Genomic DNA, 23,291 nt, shown 5'->3' on the forward strand with positions numbered 1-23,291 from the left:
GTCCCTTCCAACCTCAGCGATTCTGTGATTCTGTGATTCTGTTTTCCAGCTTTTAACAACTCTCACAAGCCTGAATGCACTTCTTCCAAAGTGTATCTTTTGTACCCCGTACATGTTTACAAGTGACCTAATCTACAGTGCAGTTCCTTTGCTCTGGTTTGCCAAACCATTTCTTTCTCTTTTAGTTCATTTCTAAAAGAAATCCCACATCTCATCTATTTTATCCCAGCTGCATAGATCGATAATATCTGCTATCTTATCACTTTCTTTATTGGCTCACAAAGTGGGAAAGCTTGGGAACTTCTGTATTACTGGTTTGCACTATGTCTATCAGTGTTCCAAAATAATAATTAACTGTAGTTTGATGACTATCTACCAGTATAGAACATCAAATCAAAAGACCTATAATTACGTAGTTATCTTCTTGAATATGGATTTTGTTCAATTGGATTAAATGTTTATTCCACTGAGTTGAAATAACATTATACTGTATATAAAATAAGACCTACAGTGAACTATTTATTATATTCAGATACTTCTTAGAGTTAAATTCCACATGTGAAAAAGACAGCAAATTGAACACTTTACTGTTACCATTATGTTGCTTCCATGGTTTTAAATAACTATCAGGATGTTTTCTCTGTCTAGCCATTTGGCATCTGGTAGCCTTCTTATAAACAAATTATTATTTTTTAATTTAGTGCATGAACAGCTAAAGTGAGTAATAAGAAATGGATTCCTTTTTCTCCTTCTTGGATTTACTTYAGATCAGAAAACTTGAGTGCTTTATTCATGTATAAGGTGACACTTGTATGCCGAGGGCTGTACAAATTTTTCATTTTGTTTGGTTCTTTTTAAGAAACTGCTACAGCTTTGAATATCTACATTTAATGTTTATTTGATTGTGTCTTACATTGAAAGTGTATCATTTAAACATGTAAATGTTGCAAAATATACGTAGTCATTCTGGATTCTTTAGTATCACACATATTTTTATGAGAGTTTATATAACCATATATATTTATCCATATATAATGGTTATATCACTGTCTGCTCACTTGATTTAAAACTGAGCAATAAAAAAGGGTTAGTTTTGCAGATAGCATTTTGTACTGTAAGGCTGCTGTCTGTAGTAGCTCACATTAGACAGCTGTGCTATTTGGGTTTGTGCATGTAGAGAAATAACAGAACTCATTATGAATGAGATACAGAAAAAAGAGAAGAAATAACAAAACTCATGCTCTTACATGTGTACACCTGTAAGAATACACAATGATGAGTTCTGTTATTTCTCTACTTTATTGTGTCTGCCTTATTTCCACTGTCCTGGAGTTATTGCTGAGTCTCTATATTTCACAGTTTAAAGGGTTAACTGTGGCTTTTAATCTGAAGAAAGTAAAGCATGTTGTGAGGACTCTAAAGAAACAAAGTGAAATCACTGCTTTCTTTATTACATGGCTTCTTTGTGTTCCCCTGGGAAACAAAGAATTCCAAGAAGTCTTAGGAACTCAAAAGGAATTTCAATTTATTCCTGGCAACAATTTCCTAGAGTGCCCAAGATGGCTGAGATCCATATGTGAATGGGCTATTAGAAGAAACGAGAGCAGTGTGAGGACAATTGCTGAACTGTATTAATAATAAAGTCCAAGGTATTTTATTATTTAATTGGAGCTAACAGTGAAAGTGGTCTGAAAAAGAAAGAAAGAAAGAAAGAAAGAAAGAAAGAAAAAAAGAAAGAAAAAAAATACTCTCAGGGCCTCTGTAAAAGAAAATAGTAAGTGGATTAGCTTGCTTTTAGGCCTGCTAAGCAACTGTACCCACTGGGGCAATTTATTGTGGTATGGCAAGAGTGCAGTTTGTCAAATTTCCGGTAGAATTGCACTGAACTGATTACATTTGCCCTGGCAAGAACTCAGAAATCAAGAATCTTTGCTCTACTGGGATTCTTCAGATACATTTTTTATTAATCATAGGACCTTGCGGGTAGAGAGTTCCTCTATTGGAAGCTTGCTTCTTGTTGCTTCCTATGTGCTAGCATTACGAGACAGCAATACCCAGTGATCTTCCTGCCTACTCCATCTCTACCATACGTATGCACTTGTAAATTGACTTTCCTTTGGTCATTTCTTTTCACACAAACTGCTGTGTGTTAGCTCACATGGTTATATGATTCTGGCTAAGCTGAAAATTTTAAACACTAAATGGAAAAAAAAAGTTAGCAATAGAGAATAAAAAATATATAAGGATTTTATGTATAGCAAGTAAGTTATATCTGGTTTATACCAGGATCTCTGAAGTACAGAAGTCAGATGCATTTCTTCTGATTTACAGCAAGTAAGCAGGAGAAAGAAGAGATATAGTATCATCTTCAACACATTATGACTTGCTTGGAAGCAACTGACTCAAAAGACAAGGATTCAGCCAGCAGTCCCAGCACATTTTCCATAGGTTGCTTCCTTCACAGTTAAGAGCTCTGTCAGGCTCAATTCAATAAAATTGGCTCCATTTAGCCCAGGACAGAGCACTGCAAAGGCTCTTTAACTGAATTAAATATCAAGCATTTCTCCCTGCTCAATATGTATGCGAAGTATTATTCACTAAAACTAGGAATGCAATAAATACACAGCAAGTCAGAACCGTAATATAAAGGTTATAAGGAGAAATGGAAGCTGCAGGCAAAAGAAAGGAAACTGAGTACTAATAACTGAGAAGCCCTGTGACCACAGAGAAAAGGTAAACTTGTAGTTAGAAAATCAGTAGGATGTAATCAAACGTCCCCACCTGTTGCAGCAGTTTATTTCTCTCATCTTGCAGTCTGAATTGCCATAGGGAAGACTTGTAATTATCATCAGAATGCTGTGACTAATGTGTGTGCCCCCATGTGTTGCTTTGTAGAGAAGAGCTACTTTAAAAAGCAGTCCAAAAAATAAAGGTGTAAAATCTTGTTCAATAAGTGACCTTTCTTCTATGTTTCAGGATTGTTACTCTTTTTGCAACAGTTAGCAAAACCTCAGGATGGAAAGCCAATGATCAGCTGAATTTTTTTTCTAATGTTTTTGTGCAGTCCAGCTTCAAAGTTCCTTTATAAGCCAGATTTCATATCTCTTTGTTGAAGCAATATTAGCACTAATTTTATTAGGAGTTTTGTCCACTGGAGGAGTTTGCTCCAAATGTCCTGATAATGCTCTGTGAATTAACCAAGCCTTTTAAATTTTGTAATTCATAGAGAAACTATCAGAAATGCACTATTGGAATTTTTATCGTAACTATTCTGTGTGTTAGATAAATCTCATTGTCATGACAGTATATAATCATCTCACATTTTTTAGGCTGTTGTTAGTTAATAATTTCATGTTTTTGTTATGCATTTGTACCCTGCAGCTGAAATAGATTAGATGCCTTTCAAAACACTTATGAACAAAACTGTCAATAAAAGCAATTTCTAAACTTAGAAGATATCTTGGAATACCTTAAATTCTTTCTTTGGCTTAGTTTAGCAGAAAATTTTTTTTATCTTTCTTCAATATTGAATAACACTCTGCTCCCTCCCCCCAAACTGGTGTTGTAGAAAATGAGATCATGGTTCAGCATTACGGGAACTTTGGCAGTGATGCTGGCCTAGGAAGTTCTCATTTTCCCAAGCTGACAGTTCATTCTCATCCCACCAGAATACATCACCATCCCACCATGCAGACAAAATTATTTGCTGAGATGTGCTGTCAGCTGGATCAGGAAATAGAAAAAGGTTTGCAAAAGAAAGGATTATTCTTAACCAGTGTGACATTGTGATGGAAATCAGCAGCAGGGAACAGAAGACTAGTCAGGAACTCTCACCTCAAAGAGTTCTGGTACTGCCATTGAGTCACAGACTCAATTTTACTAAGAAACAGACATTCGTACCACTTTGTACATTGTACAATGTAAATTTTTAAAACATTACTTCAAAATTGTTCAGGTATATCTTAGTATTTTATATATTCACAAATATGTGACCTCTCTGAATTTTAATAAGCCGTTAAACTGTACATGAATTTTCTATCAGAATTGAGACTTGGCTAAATTCTTATATACACCACTACTAAGAATTTGTTGCTTCAAAGTGGCTTCTTTAATTATGACTTGTAGTACGAAAGTGAAAAATTRACAATATTGGGACAATGCTATCCGGATCATTAATTCTTACTAGAAGACTGAGTAAAAGTTCTGTCTTTTAACACAGGCTCTTTCTTGTATAATGAATTACACACTGGTCCCTTCAAAGGATGGGATTTACAAGAATGTATTTGTCACATATACCCAACATAGTTGCAAATCTGTCACACTTACTAAGCCTCTAAAATTCATCATGCAACATACTAGGGTTTTTTAATTAACTTAGTATTTGTTAACTGTCATCTATTGTATAATTAGAAGTGGTTTTCAAGCTGACACTGTACACTAAGTTGCTGTAAAAGCTACAAGAGTATGTCTTATATGTAGAAAAGCATCATTCTTAAGGCAACCGGAATATTTTTGAAATAAACACATGCTATTACTACTTTGATATGAGGAATAGTGCACTTCATATAACTATATTTAGTGAGTTATAATAACTCAACTCTGCAGCAAGGAAATGTAAAAGTAAACATCATACACGATACACTTGTTTTTAAGGCTAGCTGATCAAGAGGAAGGCTTGATACTCTTCTGTTTCTTCTTTGTAATGTTTTGTAATGAAGCATTTGCTGAATGGCTCTATTTTTGGCTTCCTTAAATCTCTTTACAGAAGACAAAAGTGTATTCTTCATTACTTCGTTGTGCCCTGTTACTGTCTGGTTCAAAAATGTTGTCTTTGCAGAAACAGGGTACAGATCACTGAAGGAACCTAGAGCAATTTACCTCAAGACTGGTGGCTTAGCTCACGTTTGGAAAGCAACTGAAAACTATCACTGCTGAATAAAGTCCTGGTGACCCCCCCAAAAAAGGTGGTGTCATGTTACTGTCATCCAACATCAACAATGAACTTTACACAAACCACCACCAAAATTTGCAGAAAAATGTTATCAATCATAGTATAGAATTTAAGAATTAAGCTCCAGACAAGTCCTATTGAACTCAGTGGAAAATATGCTATTGACTTTGATAGGCTTGGAAGTGAACAACACTTGAACAATCTAGGTCACAGTTAACTCACTTGGGGTTAGTTCAGTAAAAAGGAAGAGCRTGCACTGGTTTTGTGTTGCCATTTTGTGAAAGTTTTCAGAGCTCTCAGTGAGACATCTTTCATTAGAACTGAATTCATATAAAGCATTTAAAAAATACATTACAATGATAGCCTAGAGCACTGCAGGCTAATTATTTCCACTCAGAATAATTGACTAATAGTATGAACACTACCAAGACCTACTCCACAAATTATTCATTAAAAGAATCTCTTTATGTTATCTAACTTTCCTAATAAGTATGAAAACACTTTTCTCTAAAAAGTACAATGATGGTGTTGTGGATTAATTTGCCAGATTATCTTAAACACAAATAGTAGTCCTCAGAAGATATTACCTGGAATAACTTCCAAGGCTGCACATCTCAAGACTATTAGTCATTCATTCATTTCAACAGAAATGATTGATTGATTTCTGAGTGATATATGATTATCAAGAATATCTTGATATGTACTTCCRTAATTATTTCATGATTTACTCATATAAATTCCCTTATTCTCTGATCCATAGGGAAAGGTCACTGGGATAACTTCTCTTCCATAGGGTAACTTTTGCTTCCTTTGTACAGTGCTGCTAGTAAACCACAAGCAGCACTCAAGTCATAAAGTAGATCAATTTTGCAGAGGCTCCTGAGGAATTTCTTGGAAAATGTGGGCATATCTGATTCCAGCTTTGTACGTGTTCACATATACCATACACACAGTTAGATAAGAAACTAAGTATGGGAGGAGTAACTATTTGAAAGCTCTCTCACCATTTTGAATATCTCCCTATTTCCTTTTTTATTCTAATTCTTTCCTTCTCTGTAACTTTTATACTTTTTCCTCCCTCTTGACTTTCTCTATTGAAGTCTTCTTTTTTACTCTCTAGCTCATTTAGTATCACCCATTTGACTCCTTTCCATCATCTTTCTCTCACTTTTGCTAGACTTATCCTTTTTTTTCTGTTGCTTCTCTAGTCTTTTTCCAGCAATATTTCTCTCTCTCTGCTTTCATGTTCCAGTGTTTGACTATCTTGTCTGTGAATTTTTTCCCCCACATCTAATCAAAATTTCCCTTACTGAGTTTTGTCCTTTGCCTCTTGTCCTATTGCACTGTGCAATAAGGTGTCGCTGTGCACCTTCAAGAAGAGTCTTGCTCCATTCTCCTGTTAGGTAGTGGAAGACAGCAATAAGGTCTCTCCTGGACTTCTCTTCTTAAGACTGAACACACTCAGCTCTCCTAGCCTCTCGTAGGTGGTTGCTGGATGACAGTAGGAACTGATGAAGAGAACAGAGAGGATTTCCACACAATAGTTAAGGAAAAGATGCTGGAATACAATTTAAAGTAATCCTAAAGACAGAATTATCATTGGCAATTCCAATAGTTTTTTTAGTAATTTTCTAGCTAAAAACAAGACCTGAAAGCACTACAAAGCAGTTAAATATTGAAGTATTTCAAATTTTTTGTCAAAAAGAAACTAAATGGACAAAAGATGTTCCATTTATACTGTATCAGAACACAAAGTTATTGACTATGTCTACAGAAGCATTTTTGTTTAAAGCAGCAGTGCTGTTTTGAAGGAATCCTTTGGCAGGTCCTACTTGGGGTTCAGTTTGGCTCTGAACGCAGTTTGGTGCGTATKAATTAGATTCTGTCTGGAGGGAACTAAACCAGAAGCTACGCTCTAAGGGCATACCAGCTGTGCTCCGGTCCTAGAGGCACATCAGGATCCAAACCAAAGATAGGTCTTTCAGACAGCTTTGAACCAAATATAGGAATTAAATCTAGTCTGAAGTGAAACCTCCAAACAACAAGTAATTAAAGGTTCCTCGGCATCACCTGCTTTCATCTGCTGATCTATTTCTGTTGCACCAAATTTACAACTTCTGATTCTATACAATGGTTTTAACAGTCTGTTAGAAACAGTCTATTACTTAAAGAAGCTGTTGGCTGTTAAGTTTGCAGTTCAGCATTTGCGTTTCAACTCTAAAATCTCTAGTTATTCAGCAGGTGTTTCCAAAGAACTGAGGCTTAGACTTATAAATATTTATGTTGTACATAATTTTTTTTCATASCCAGGTTCACTACATAGAAAGAACTAATATTCTGATTTGGCTCTCTTCCAAAAGTCATGAACTAAGAATATGAAAAATTGCACTTCATTTTTGTTTCCCTCTCCTCTCCATCTGTGCTGAACCATTAACAGTTTAGTGGGGCTGCCAGCCCTAAGGGCCTTGGGAGAAATTTGATCATACAGCTGAAATTGGGCACAAACCATTATGTCAACAAAAGACTTCACGCTTTTTGTTTCTGTTTTTCAGAATGTTCGTCACCTGCTACCAATATATTAGATTTAGGAAAATGACCTGAGCAGCTTGGATTTCAGGTTTTTTACTAACCCCAAAAGATCCCATTTGGAATGAATACAAGCATTTTTCCTGTTTTCATGGGAAGGCTTACAATCCTGTAAAAGAACAAAATACAAATTCCAGCATTACTGGGAGCTTGACTCTACTGCCAAGACATTAGRTGTGGTCAGTGGACAATACTGCTGRGTAAAAAGTGGAACAAGGCTCATCTGCTGTCTTTGCCAAATAAAGTAGAGAAACTTTGAGAAAGAGCAAAAGTAAAGAACAATAAAAAACTTGGAGGGAAAAGGAGTGTGAAAAAGAGGTAGTTTTACAGGAGTGAAAATGGAGTGACCGCCTGCCCAACATGCTCTTTTAAGTACTCACCTGAGTGTTTCTTCTAGATTGAAATTTGTCACCTAAGTAGCAATGAGGCAGGAGGCAGCCTCTCTGAGCAGAGAGAATTTGCTGTAGGCAGAGGTGGTGTGCAGGGCAAAGGGTGTAAAGCCAAGGGCAGCCACAGTAGTCATAGTCCATCTTGTGCTCTTGTTCAGGGTGCAAGGCTGACAATCTGATTTATCTGTTGAACAGAAGTCTATTCCAAGAAAAACWGGCTACCTGACCTTGCTTTCATGCTGACTGCAAAGTATTTGTAATGAAAGAAAACAGCACTTAGAAAGAGAGACATTGTGCCTTGCAAAAATCTGATATTCTTCCAAGGGGGGCCTGTCCTGTCTCTATACCAACAGGACAATATGTATTGTCTTCCTAAAACAGAGAGATCATACCTTTGAAGAAAATAAATCTGTAAAGATTATGACAGGCATATCCTAGGCATAGATAAATTATCATTAGGAATACATGGTAACTTTTCATAAGATTGTATAATATAGCTGGTCTTTTCTCCCTATCTTTTATAATCTTTTATGGCTATACTTACTTGTTTTTTTATTTAATGAGGAACAATTTCTGTGCTTCTTTGTGTATTTTTTTTTGTAACCAGCAGCATCAGATCTGGATCAGTCTGTTAACTTTGTGGTACTAGAGTGACCATGTCATGTGCAAAACAATGATTTGGATGATTTTGGCCAAATATAATTTTAAAAAATTGCAATTCAGAAAACAATTGTATTGGTCATGTGTATGCATTATACTATCCATACTATACCTGTATTTATAAAGATGTAGAAATATAGTTCTCTAGTTTACCTCTCTGYAAACCTGAGGTTTAAACCATTGCTGCCTTTATCAGATGCAGCTAAAAATACAAGTCACGGTAAATAGCAGCCGCTCCTAAAGTGTGCCTAATATGCCTAATATCTATATTGAGCACACACATCCATGCACCAGTGCCTAAATATGAGAATATCTAAGCCACGCTCCAGTTACAGGGCTTTATGTGAAGTACCAGACCCTCTTGGGACAGTAGCCCACGATGCAGTAGGAGATGAATTCTAGGATACCCCCAGAGTGAATTCTGGGGAAAAGTGTGTCTCAGGGCTTAACTTTCATTGCAGAAGAACAAATTATCAAACGCAAGAGCAAGCAGCACTGGTTAGCTAACATGAATATGAAGAACCTTCACACTTAGTGACTGTGAAGGAGTTTGTGTGTGATTGACTTGGGGATAATGGCTGTGAACTTTCTAGTTAATAAATTATTAAGTAAGGTAAATCAAGAAGAGTTTGGAAAACTTAGCTTCTAAATATTTCTTTGCAGACTAAGAATTACTATTATTCTATTCTAGCACTTTGAAGCAAGCAGCATCAGTTCATCATTATCAGTGTATTGGTGTTTCGTGACTCTCCACCATTTCATGAAAAGCCGTTTTGAAGACTAGTAATAAGACAGGAACCATTTTTATGCAAGCAATCAATTTTAATCTATCTTAGGTTGTTAAAGGCCACTTCTTTTTCCCCAGCCTATTTTAAATTAGGCAAATAGCTACAGAACTCACAAAAATGATTACAATATTTCATCTTAATTAGCATTTGTTAGTGTCTCAACACATACTAAASACTGATTCAGCACAGGCCGAGAGTGCAACATGCTTTCTGGGTACAGAATACTGCTTTAGTCATGAAAAATCACACTGAAAACTGTAGAACTACTCAGGAAGTAAAATGCATGAATTATACTCCATTCATCTGCTCAGGACTCGGGTAAGTCTGCATCTGCCCTTTCAGGTTCTCAGWAAGTCCCACTCAAATCATGTGCTGGGCACTGTAAGGAGGTTTATTCTGCAGCTCTCCGGGATGTGGCCACAAGGTGGCTAATGATGTGGAACAATTCACAAACATTACATCAGGTCTTTAAAACATATTAAGAGGCTTTTTTTTTTTTTTTCCTAAACTAGTTGAAGCAGTTTAGAAAAACTAGTAAAACCTATTTAACCAGTAAAAGCTGTTACCATAATATGCATTATAATTACCTGATGAGCTTTAAAGTGGGAAGAATTTAGGATTTATGTGTAGGGGAAGGTTGTTGTTTGAGTTAAAAATAAATTTAATACAATTGAACAATTACAGCCTATTCAGATTAATTAAAAATCATTCTCCCTGAATTCTTATTGGCCAGGTGATTTGAGAAAATCACTGAAAATAAGATTTCATTATGTGCTATCACAGCCTTTAACTATTTATATGCAAAACCTGTTTTTATGATGACATTATATATAGCTTTTCACACTTACTATCTATTGTCTTGTTGCCCTGTGTCTGAACTTCATCATCATCACTGTCCCCTGCCCCTATATTTGGGAACAGGTTTGCTTATATGTATAGTCTCCATGATTTCAATCACAGCACAGGTAACTCTGCATTTTTCTAAAACTACTCAGATACAGCATCAGTCCTTCATGCTAAATATTCACAAATCAGGCTGAGAGTTGATGAAGGTCATAGGAGTGGACTGCAAGATTTACAGACTGAACTCACTGCAGCTGTTGGCAGCTCTAAGCTGGCATGCTGCTTTCTTCTACTGAGAGAAGATAAGCCAGTTCCTTCACCTCAGCTCTATTCTTTGTGGTAAACATTTTAAAATAGGAGCCAAAAGGGAATACCAAAATTATACTCTCCTCCTCTGTTACACCTCTGATATTACTTTCTCCCATTTGTTTCATTTTTATTTTGACCTTGATCATACCACCACAAAACCTATATGACTTTCATTGAATTCTGTGAGCTTTTGTGGGAGTATAAATTAAGCAAAATTATTTGCTTAATCAAAGCTTTGGGCTTCAAACCCTTTACAAAAACAATACATCTCTTTAGGTTTTGCAAAGCACTGTACACATCTCCAGCAATTACAAAGGTTGTAGACTCATGTAATTATATAAGTAATACATGGACAATAAACCTTAGTAAACCTTAACTTCAGTTAACAAGCTAGAATTAGATATTTCTAGAAAATGTGTTTTCTAGAATAATTACTAATGAAGAAAAAAATCTTTAAGATAAAATTCCTTTGTACTCAAAATCTGCAGTACAAGCATAGTGCAATACCACAGACGCTACCAGCTGGGACCAGAAAGTGTCTGTTTAAAGGCTCAGTTTTTGTATTCAAACTAAAAATGTGAAGTTTGAGATACCCATAAGATCACAGATTGTCTGTTATTGTATGCATTTATCTACACAGTGRTTATGATTTGAGCTGACAGTTGAGTGCTACAAATAATAAGTGTATTAATTGTTATTATTTGTACTAAAAAGTTTTAGAGTTTCCAGAATAGTTCATTTAGGTCCATTTGACCTTGTGCTGAAACTGGATTCTGTAATCCATTCACCAGAGCTGCAGTTTTCTCAGAGGCAGAATTTGCCTGCTGGCAACTGATTGACTTTTCCAGACTGTAGCTGATCTTTCCTATTTTTCCCCATTTCTCTTATCTCAATTCTTTCAGTGTTTTACTCATATACAAGCTGGTAAATATTTTTTTCCTATCATTTACAACCTTTATTATCTTTAAAGCCTTCTCACTTTTTCCTTCTGTTCCTCCCAAAAGTACATAATTTTTCCAGGTTGCCTGCAAGCTCCACTTAATGCTAGAGACGATAGGTTCTCCCTCTCTCGATCTGGTGACAGACAGGAAACTGTTCTACTTAATGTCATAAATACCAGTATTCAGCACAAGTGTAGTAGCTGGGATAACCCGGAGTTATCCTGGCGACTGTGCCCCTAGCACTGAAACTGTCAGTAGTGTCTTTTATTTCTTGCTCCACTCTGTTTTGCTTTCTTGCTGCTGTAGCAAGAGCCGTCACACAACAGTGCTTGTGCCTGAGCATTTGCAGTTGAGATGAGAAGTGCAGGAGCTGCATAATGTCCACACTGAGCAGTGCCTTTTTCAGGAAAGTAAATCATATAGTCAACTGGTTTACAGAGGTTAACTCTGTAATTTGCAGCAAATATCTGTCCAGGAGATTTCTTGCTTGTGTCACCCATTTTGTATAAAATGGTTAGTTAGATGTCACAGGCACTTCCTGTGACAGTTTCCTTCTCAGTAACTCAAGGTAATATGATTTACCTACTTTATTGCACATGAACATTAACTTTTCAGCCAWGTCTGTATTTAAAGATGAAAATATATAAATGGTAGTCATAATTCTCTATATGTAGAATGTCAAATTGTAAAGAAAAGAGACTGGCTATACATCATGTTTGATATTTAATATTCAGAAAAGGCAAAAGTACCAGTTGGTTATCAAAACTGCTGAATGAATGATATGGAAAAAAACAGCTGGGGAACTACAAGACTTCCAGAAAGGACAACAAAAAAGCTCTTTGAGGTTTTTTTGCCCCATATTTAACCTAAAAAGAAAATAAGAAATTAAATAGATTTAAAAGTCTTTAAAATATTTTATCATTAAAATCTTTAAAAATACTCTTACATTGCCTTGATTCAAATACATAGTCTGGTACTTATATGTCTTTTAAAGTGGGTTGTAAGAACTTTTCAAGAGATGCACACATATAAAAATGCCTCTTGCTGGAAAGATGCAAAGACAAAGCAATTTTGTTGTCCTGTTCAAAAATTCTGGTTGCCTTTTGCAATTCAGGATGGCTGCTATCTGCTTGGCCTTTGCCCATCAGAATTCTGGTATAATGATAAATTATGCAGCATGTACAGAAATTGTTCTCAAGCCTATGTTAACAGTCCTGGTAATATATTTTTTAGGTTTCCTCTACGCTCAGAACAGTACCAAACGCAGCATTAAAGAGCGACTTATGAAGCTCTTACCCTGCTCGGCTGCCAAAACGACATCTCCTGTTACTCAAAGCAAGTTTTATTTTTCACTTGATTTTTTTTAGGTTTGCATGTGTCAAAATTTATACTTTCATTAACTGCTCATTTGAGAGACAAGATATCTGCTGAGGAAATTGTATGCTCTACTGAGGTTTAAAAGATAGTGATGAACAGCTTTGTGGGCTGATAACACGGTTGTTCGTGCACAGCACGATGGCAAGGTACCAGTGCCGTGGACTGCTGTTAGGAGCTGCTGGGTTGGGACATCTGCTCTGCAAGCTAGTTGACAAGGGATTCATTGGTTAAGTTAAATACTCGTTCTCAATGTATTTGAAGAGTGGTATCTTTTTGGGTACATGTGTGCATGTGTCTGTGTGTTCTTGATGTCCAATAGATAGGATTGTATCAGCAGTGCTGGTCTGAGAGGAAAGGTATGGCTCTGCAAATTTTGACTATGTAACATCAAACAATTTAGGGAACAAGACCTAATATGTGTGTCTAAACAAAAAATAAAAATGAGATGATTGAAAGCAAAGTAGGAAAGTGTAGCAGTAAAGCACACTGACATTTCCTTTAATGTTTTGATCCTATCCTGTCAGGAAATAAAATCCCTCCAGGGTAGCTAACATAGATAGACGGAAAGGTAGGTAGATAGATAGATCCATACATAGATCCATACATAAACAGATACATTACACATAGGTACATTACATATGTAAATACATACATAGAGATAAATTATAGCAATAACAGTAATGTCTTCTTCTATAAAATGCTGATAGTTTAAAATAACTGATTTTAAAATATCCCTGTGGACCCAATTAAGTCCAGCTTAATTTGGCTTAATTCTGGGTGCTTATCTGAGCACCTACAACTAGAAACTGAGTGGTCCCTATTCTTCCTGTATACTCTTCTTGATAAAGCATGCCAATCAATCAAAGGTAAAAAACATGTCCAAGAGCAGTTACCTGTCCTCAGTGATTATGGAGCAACCTGAGGCAACCTGGCTGCTAACACAGGCCTCTTATTAAGTGCCTAGAGTTAGGTGGAATGAATCTAGGCTTTCATCCTGCTTCCCTGCTTCACTTTCTTCCCTATGTTCCTCCATAAAGAAGACCGTGGTACTTTCTCTTCTTTATAAATTATTTCAGATCTCAAAGATGAAAAGCACTAAAGATGTGGATGCACAGTGACAACTTTCATGGTAGCTTCAGTTGATGTGTTTTACTTAAAAATAGGGTAGCTTAAAAAGGGCAGTTACTGTAGTAATTACTGATAGTAATTCATTAAGTAAAGTTGCTTTCCACTAAATGACCTGAGTAATATAGCTAGTCCTAGACTAAAAAGGGATTGAAGGTTTGATCTCTCTGTTTGAAGGTGTTTGGAGAGCAATATGTCCTTGTTCCTTGCTCATCTCTATGCAACCATTTTTTCTGCACAGGCAATGCAAAAATATTTAGAATCAGTCTTAATAGCTGACCATGAAAAGCCTGCATTTTCTTGCTGAAAGTGTGTTATAAGCCAGGAGGGAAGTCAAAGTCAAACTTGCATCAAAGTTTCATATTTGGGAACCAAGTAGAAAAAGGAGAAGATACAGTCAGCATTTTGCTCTGTGCTCTAGTCAGTAATAAAATGCTGCATTAAATGAGAATATTATTGTAGATACCCAACGTTATTGTCCAATTTTGACATAATGTGCTATTTAATTTCTATTAGTATGAGAGAAACCACATTCTAATATACTAGGAAGGAAGTCAGCAATACCTACAATGATAATAACATAATGTGAATTCTTTAGAAATTTTAAGGGGAGTATTTTTAAAACAAGTATTTTGTTAAAAAAATACAAACCCTGAATTTGCATTTCTATGCTTGACTTACTATGCTTRGTGGATACTTACATGCTAGAGAGTGGACCAGATTCAAGAGTGGTTTGGGAAAAGAAAAGTGTGTTTGTGCAATTATTAAATGGGTAGGGGGGATATACTCCAGTGGTTGTGCAGGTAAATGCATGTGCACGATTTTGGCAGATATGAACTGAGGCCTGACTTTGGATGTGCTTCTCCAACCACCATTATCTGTTTTTTGCAGTGGTTTTTACCACTTTGTCATTTAATGAAATGTGAAATGTTCAAAGCTTAGCTCCTGTGGCAAATGTACTTCAAAATTGTCTTTACTGTTCAGCTGGAAGAAAGTTAATTAATGACAACCGTAAGAATATTTTGTTTACTATATTGATGAGTGAATATATACGTTTCTCTCTTTTGATTGACATGTATTAGCCTTTATGTACAAAAAATAATTAAACTTTTAATGTTCTTAGGCTGTAGAGACTAGAGAACTGAAATTACAAATTGTAACTTTTCACTAATGCTATAAAAATTGTAAAACTTCTGTTTAGAAATACATGTATTTTCACACAGTTTCACTGCGTATTTAAAAGTACAGAATTTCTTTGAGTCTGCGTAGCTGTAGCCAAATGTGTGAAGACAAAAACCAAAAGATGCAAGTGACTCATGAACGCAATAGTATTTAAATCAGGATAGTTGGCACATTATAAAGAAGTTCATGGTAATCTTATTTGTGAATTATTTATAMCTATAAGAGACTACAGGAATAGACTGTAATAAGACTGTTATACTGAATCTTTTCATCAGCAGAAAGCCATCATCATCACTGCTCTTCTACACTTTTACCAAATCATTAAAACACAATAGAAATGTTTATTACCAAGGATATAGCAGACATTGTGCTCAATATCACATTGTCTGACCTTTATCTGTAGCCTTACTACTATGTGTATTCATTTAGCTTCTTGAAAAGCTTGTAGATGTCGAAGTAGCCAGATGTTTCACAAATGGATGCTTAGGATCCTCTTTTCCAGTTAAGTCCCTATATACCTAAACAATAGGCATTTAAATCACAAATAACTGTTGGCATATAAAACAGCAGTGTCTTTGCAACCGTATTTATTCTCAGGTTAATTCTTTTAATTTAGTGTCAATTTAGTGTACGCACTCAGTGATGACTTACAGTTGGCCAAAAAAAATTTAGTTGTGTATCTGCAACATGACATTGTAATAGGGACTTTAGGGACTATATAATGAACATAAAAAGAAAAATCAATTAAAAACTTGAGGGAAAGATGTTAATAACCTTACAAAATAAACCCTGAATGTTCTCAAGCATAATTAAAATGTGGCTCAAGAACTGTACTAGACCTTCCACAGACTAGGAAGACTGCTTTTTAACCCTGAACCAGCTTTATTCCAGTTTCATCTTTAAGGGTAGGATTTTCTAGACTCTCCCTTTTCAGCTCAGAGTGTTAGAGACTTCCTTTTTTTAATGTGAGAGCTGAAATATTCTTGAAATCCTACGAGTTCAGATACTGGCCCTTTAAAAATATTAACAAACATCATAAGGTCAATGTAAAGTTGTGAGAGTTGGGTTTTTCCCAAGAGCATTTAGACTGTATTTTTTATAAGAATCCTTGTGGTCCTTAAATCATCTGAGATAAACTATGAAGAAAAAAAAAGAAAAACTTGGTATAACATGCCTGTGAGCCGGTACTCAATGGATATTCTAAGATAAGAATATGGGTGATACTGATTTGGAAAATACCTTCTGTCAGATTAAATGAAAAATATCAAGTTCAGTTCCTCCTACAGGGATTCTTCTCTGTAATGCTTACGCAGATAAATAATGACTTAGGAAAAGTCAAAGTACAGAGCCAGAAAAACTGACACGTCTCTCAGAGGTCAGTCATGAAATGCAGAGTGTTCTAGGAGTTTGTAGTCTGGTTCAGTGATCACATTTACATTTTATTATGTCATCTGCAAACAAGTCACTTAAATGGATTAGAGCTGTATTTCTTAGTCTAATAAATCTTTCTGCATTGAGTGTAAGCTAAAAAATTTTAAAAGAGACAGCTTTAATGTATAAAATAAATGTACTTAAAGAAAGCTGTCAGGAGAAAATATGTTCAAAGAATCAGGTTTGAGAAGCCATAAAGCGTTTATGAGGTTCATTTTTATAATATCTCATGCCATGCCTTTTTGGCTTCCACTTGTAATTACAACTGTTAAATGACTCTTGTTAATTTTGTAAAGGTAAAAGCAATAGTTCTTACTCATTTATCAGTCATATTGTCAGAAGTATTTCAAGGTTCATGCTCCTGAGGTACCTAGTCTGTCTTGAGATTTAGTGCAGGAAGCTGTAAACCAGAATAAACTGAGGCACATCTGTCCTGAGAGACAATGCTCTGTTAAGAGGAAACTAGAAAAAAATCACAAGAATGAAAGGAAAAAAAAAAAGGAGTTACACTGTGGAACTTGAAACCTTTGAACACCTAGATCAGTTAACATTACACATACCTGTATAAAAAGACTATASAAAACTCATACAGTAGTGTATGCAAATGACTATATAGTTTATCAAAAATATCTATTTCAGCTTATTCCTATGTACTCATTTCAATTGTTTAAATTTATATACTTTCTGGAAAGTAAAAGTAATATATATAGAAATCAGTAGGTCACACTGACAAAGTAATTATACTCACAGATCTGTGTGCATACTCCTGCTTAATACATGGTCAGATTTTGGAATCTCTATCCATGACCAGGATACAGGTGCCTGTGCATTTTGAAGTGCATAATTATTTGCAAGCTGTATTCAGAGCAGTAGCATTTAGGATGTTAGAGGAAACTGATTTACGCAGGGTAGAGACTGTTCCAAAGATTCACCCAGAATAGTAGTTAGATAAATTCAGTTCAGACATTTACTGAGAATTTAGAAAGCAGTTTTATCTATTCCGTTCTATTTGATTACAAAGTAGAAGGTCCTTAGTTCCGTAAGAAAAATTATTCATGTTTTAAAAAGATACGATCTAAAGGTTAAATCCATAAAGTGAGGATCAAGCCATCTGAATTCTATTCTTGGCTCTTTCACAGGCTGTTGCCAGTGGTTTAGGAAGCCACTTAGACACTGGCACTGCAGTGGTGTGCCTACACAAGAAATCTACTGGCCTGAAACTGCAGAATACTGGTTTCTCTTACCCTCAGTTAAGCCACCCATAAAATGGAAATAATGGATCCGTAACCTTTTGGTCACCCAGTGCCTCCGCTGTTGAACCAGTCATTCTCTACTGGACACCTCCCAGGCTGTGGGTCCCAAATTTCTGACAATTGTTTTCTTCCTTTTCACRTCTTGAATACTTCTTTGATCCTTCAGTCCCTGAGATGAGTACCGACAGCAACACCTCTTTTGCAAGAGATAAGACAAGGTCCTACAATTTTGTGAAGATTTATCTGAATTGTATATATACTCTGTGTATACATATTTAAAGGTTGTTGGATTTTTTGTTTAGCTGAGCTATATCTCCTGATGCTAGATTTCTCCCAAGCAGCTGAAAGTTATTAATACTGCATTGTAACACAATAAAAATATGTGATCTCAAACTGTATTATTGTTATAATAGTATTTTATGAATGTGTTCTTATGAAAATTAAACTGAATACAACTTGCTTCTAAGACTGTATTCTCACACTCTGATGAAATAAAATGCATATCCTCTGCCTTGTAGAAGTGAAAAATTCTGCATGCTTGATTTGGCTCAAATTACATTTCTATAGCTGCTACAACTGTTATACCACAAGAAGAAAGCTATTTGGTTAAATTAGTCCTCAGTATTACAGAAACTATATTTAATGGAGGGAATACTTAAAAATAAATGCACACACTCATATTTTTGATCAGGTATATGCCTGGCACCCCATATGACATGTCCATACAGTAAATTCCTTTAGCTGCAATTGTATTGAACTTTCACATTTAAAACTCTACCTGGAATAAATGTATTGCTCTCTCTCATTTCTTTTAGGGCCACATTCATCTGTAAACCTTGAAGGCCTCTTTCTTATTCATCTAATGATGAGGTCACTAAAGTCCATATGTTCTCCACTTACGCTGCACACTGTGAAAAATCATGTTTGCCCTGAAGGGTACTTTATACTATACTCAAAGTAAGGCCTGCTGTTGAATGTGCAATATCAACCTTTCACAGTTTCCAAAGTACAACTTCATAAGAAAACGAGAACACTAAGAATTCCAGTCTGATGCACTGAATTCTTGTCCATTAACTAACCAACGGAAAATTGCCAGTATTGTGGACACACATGGTGACAAATTATTATACAAAATCATTTAACTTGCTCAGAGAGTTGTAGAAACAGAAAAGTCATACTAGATGGGTCATGCATATTCTTGTAAAATATTCACCTTCCAGTTTATTATTATTATACTGATGTTGTGATAACATCCAGAACACTGGATCAAAACCTATGCTCTGTGCTGTGTGCAGCCACTGAAATAGATAGATTCCCTTTCCCAATGAGTTCAAAATGAATGTTATTTGTCTCAAATGCTGTAAAAGCCATTCTTTACAAAGAATGTTGTTTAACTTTCTTTTTTTTTTCTGCAAGGGATAGATATTTCTACATCCTATATTTTTGCTGAGCTTTTTTTCCTCTGTCTTTTGTATCCTGCAGACACTGTAGAAGATGAAATGGAAATGGCCACAGTACGACATAGACCTGAAGCTTTGGAACTGCTGGAAGCACAGAGTAAATTCACAAAGAAGGAACTTCAGATCTTATATAGAGGTTTCAAGAACGTAAGCACTTGCTTTGTGAATATATCACACATTTACAGGAGGATAGGCCATTGAAATCTCAGTAGTATGAAAATTGACTGGCAATGGAGCTCATGAGATTAAGTAGTGAAATATTGCATGTCTGGTCAAGTGAGGAAACAATGAACCTGCAACAATTGGGCTGTTCGGTGTTCAAAAGATGCTGTCGAATTAGAAAGCAGCCAGAAGAGAACAATTAGAAAAGCAGGACTTTGATCAAGGAAGGATTGAATATAGTGTCGGGGTTGCATTAGAGGAATTTTTAGTTAGGTGGACAGCAGTAGATGATCTCTTCAGTCCTTTCTAGCTCCACAAGTCTATAACCTTGGCAGCTCCATTTACTAGAAGTCATTATTTGTGGTTTACTGCTGATATATGGGCTCTATTGGCAGGGACAATGTTTTTTATTCGGCGGGGACCCCCACTGAGGGCTCCCAGTGCACCAATGCAGTATACCTCCTTTTCCAGTGAGTGCTTCCTGTCCTGTGGTGCTGGGCTTGGTGCTAGCACATGAGGTGTCCATGGTTAGCACAGCAGGGAAATAAGGCACAGAAAGACTTTACTAAGTGTTATTAAGTTCTGGTGGGACTGGACCCCATTATACCCAAGGGAGGAGCTGCCTCTGGTGTTACTAATGCTATACACAAGAAAAGCTGGTTTATTTAAAAAAAAAAAAAGGAGCCTTTTCTATTCTACTATCTTTTATGTGATTAACGCTTCTACATGATATTGCATGCAATTAAAATTGGATATAAAATATCTGATATTTTAAAAAATTGGATAACATCAATTGCTTGCAAATCATGAGTGTAATGTTAATCTGTGTACTCAGTTGTGAATACTGCAATGTTCCAGGTGCTAAGTATCCTGCTGAGCTGAAGGCAAAAGTAAATTGTACTGCATTTATCACCTTTGGATTTAGTTTTTCTTTTGGCCTTCACTTGGCATTTACTGTACAAATGAAATTGTGTAACAAAGCATAATAGTGTTAAAAACACAATGAAGCTCAATTATGGATTTGGATAGTATGTTTTCAATAGCTAGTACAAGAAGAAATATAAATCTTAGAGAAATCTTAGGTATCAGATATTTTGTAGTGAAAGAAGACCATGCAAAAAGATTTTTAAAACACATTTTTATTGAACACTCACAATGCAAGTAGAATACACAGTCATTTAATATGTCCTCCTATACATCATCCCCAGTACCAGAAAGTATATAATGTTGTCATATTAGTGATTTACAGTGATTGCTCTTAAAAGCTTTTCATTTCCTCAGGGTACTAGAGAACATTCCCTTGTTAATGACAGTATTCCCTAGGTATTGCAAATCATGAGCTAATGTCTCTAATTATCTAAGGCAGAAATGTACTAAGTATTGTGGATAAAATTTAAGAATAATTATTTTGAGAGTCTCAGAAATGAAGGCCCTTGGTATTTCTATGTGTAAAATGAGGTATGGAAAAAGAGAATATGTTATAAGGAAGTATTTTAATTGATTAACATTTTACCATCTTTTTAAAAGGGGAATTCCAGCTCCTTATATGCTTTTGTGTTCTAAGACGGATTAGCTACATCAAAGCAGTTTTGATGGTAATACAAAATAATACATCTTTATTCAGGTGTTTCATTTCCTTAACAGCACATGGTAATCCAAGATACGCAAGTATAAATATCTTTGAATATTTAGAGCTAATGAGCATGAACTTCAGTTTTTTTGTGTTCAATATAATTGCAAGATTATCAATTACTTTCAAAAATGCTGTGAAACATGCCCAGGGCTGGTGACTGTTATAAAAGTAAAGCAATTTAAAGCAATGATCTTTAGTCCAAGTGCTAGAATTCAGAAATGAATGATTTCAAAAGTTTCAGCTGAGTTTGGGTTTGTTTTTGTTTTGTTTTGTTTTGTTTTGTATCAGTTTCTACTGCAAAACTTGGTGCTAGATCACAGTTCCCTAATCTCCTAACAAAATGGATGGGGCAGGTCTGCCCCAGCTCTTCCAGCATCTTGCCTGCGTGGATTAGTTCATCTTTCCTATCACCTGAACCTGGATGGCTTTACAGTGCCTCCCAAAGCTTGCACTCTGAACAGCCTCCCCCGACACTGCTCCATCATTCACTTTTGTCATGCCTCAGGCCACCTCCCCTCTTGCTTCCCTTCTTTCTGATCCAGCTTAACACTGTCCTGCCAAAATCTCCTCCCTTACGTGCTTTGCCTTCTCTTTAGCCAGTCTTCTACAAAGGAGACTCCCCAGAGAAGACTTAACAAAACACACCAGCACGCACGCAGAGAATCTTTAACGTGACACTTTCAAACCCTGTGGGGAGTCTACCTTTATGCTTTATGCATTTTATCTAATGCTTGCCTGTCTTCCTATTTCTTCAATAACAATATAAAACAAGCTAAATTATGACAGAGATTTAAGTTGCTGTAGCTCTACTGGCGTTACACTCCTATTAGACTAAATTTACAACATCCCACAGTGCAATATCACCAGTGTTGCACAGTGCCCTGAGAGGGGCTCAAGAGAGCTGTAGTGCAGACTGAGGTCCTGAAGGTGGAATAGGTGGCATCAGCTGGCACCGTTACGACGTGTGTTCTGCTTAATTCAACAGAATTATGCCCTGGGCACTGCTGTGTATGCATTACTGTTGACCATTATTTGTATCACCAGTGAACCACAGAACAAATACTGCTACATATTTGACCATCTGATCATGTGAAATCAACATGCAGAAGTTAAGCTACTTCAACTGTATCAGTTAAACCATACCAATACGAAAATGCTAGTTTCACAGATAACATCTTCCCCTCTGTAAAACCATAGATTGCCTATCCCTTTAGAGAAGGAACAGATGGTAACTCTATCCTTGCATAGGGTCTGAAAAATCAGGATGCCTTCCACAGTTAGATTGTAGCACTACCATAAGATAATGAGTCAGTAATAATGCAATTAATGATAACCCTGATGACAAAGCTGGAAGAAATAGAATGCATAAGACTCCATGCATACATACATACTATAGTGATAGTATATAGGTTAATAAATCACATCCCTTTCTGAAGAACCTGAGTATCTCCATATTATAATATTTAATGCTTTGGGTGTGTCAAAAAGTACTGAATAAGAACAGTGAAATTGTTTTCTGTGTATTTTCAATAACCTTTCTAGTATATACCTTTTTTTCTCTGTCTTTGTACAAGCATGGCAGAATGAAATAGGTCCCAGTCATGAGAAAGAAAAAACAGTTGATGAAACAGAAGAAAAGCTGTACTGGGTCCATCTAAATAAGTATCCTGTTTTTGACAGTRACCAGTAGCTGATACTCAGGGAAACAGTATAAGAATAAGGGAAGTATGCAGCAATAGTTCACCTAATACCTAATGCTAGGGGTTCTGACACCGAGCATTCTGCTACTGAAGTACTTCCTATGCTGAAAGTTATAGCTGCGTCTTTGTATTTTACATACTTTTGCGAACTTTTCTCCCATAAACTTTCATAATTACTTTTTGAATCCATTAGGGGTTTTTGACRTCCACAACATCCTGTGAGAAATTAACTCCATACTTCAAATTATGTCTTCTGTGAAAAATAACTGATTTCTATCTCAAACCTACTGCCTGCCTTTCCTTCTCATACTGCTATGAAAAAATGAAAATGAATAACCATTACTTTATTCATTTTTTCCAGGGCATTCATTGTTTTACATACCTCTAGCACAATTCCTACTTAGTCCCTTCTTTTCCTAACTGAAAGTTTTTGTCTATATAATCTCCCATTATATGGAACCCATTCCAGCCTGTTGACTGAACCCCTTCTAGTTTTACTGA

The 23,291-nt window shown here is 35.9% G+C and overlaps 1 protein-coding gene across 6 annotated transcripts in view; it reads left to right on the top strand.

Annotated features, from left to right (window-relative positions):
• Positions 1 to 23,291, top strand: part of KCNIP4 (potassium voltage-gated channel interacting protein 4) — a 467,467-nt gene that overhangs the window by 396,716 nt on the left and 47,460 nt on the right. For 4 of the 6 annotated variants that reach the window (XM_026072986.1, XM_026072985.1, XM_026072983.1 and 1 more), the window contains exon 2: positions 19,318 to 19,442. In XM_026072986.1, the coding sequence (XP_025928771.1) occupies positions 19,318 to 19,442 (125 nt within the window). Of the gene's footprint in view, positions 1 to 12,700; positions 12,803 to 19,317; positions 19,443 to 23,291 lie in introns of all 6 variants that reach the window. The other 2 variants (XM_026072981.1, XM_026072980.1) reach the window with 1 other exon arrangement.

The sequence above is a fragment of the Apteryx rowi genome, unplaced genomic scaffold (assembly GCF_003343035.1).
Source record: "Apteryx rowi isolate R43461 unplaced genomic scaffold, aptRow1 scaffold_355, whole genome shotgun sequence".
In the NCBI taxonomy this organism is placed as follows: Eukaryota; Metazoa; Chordata; class Aves; order Apterygiformes; family Apterygidae; genus Apteryx; species Apteryx rowi.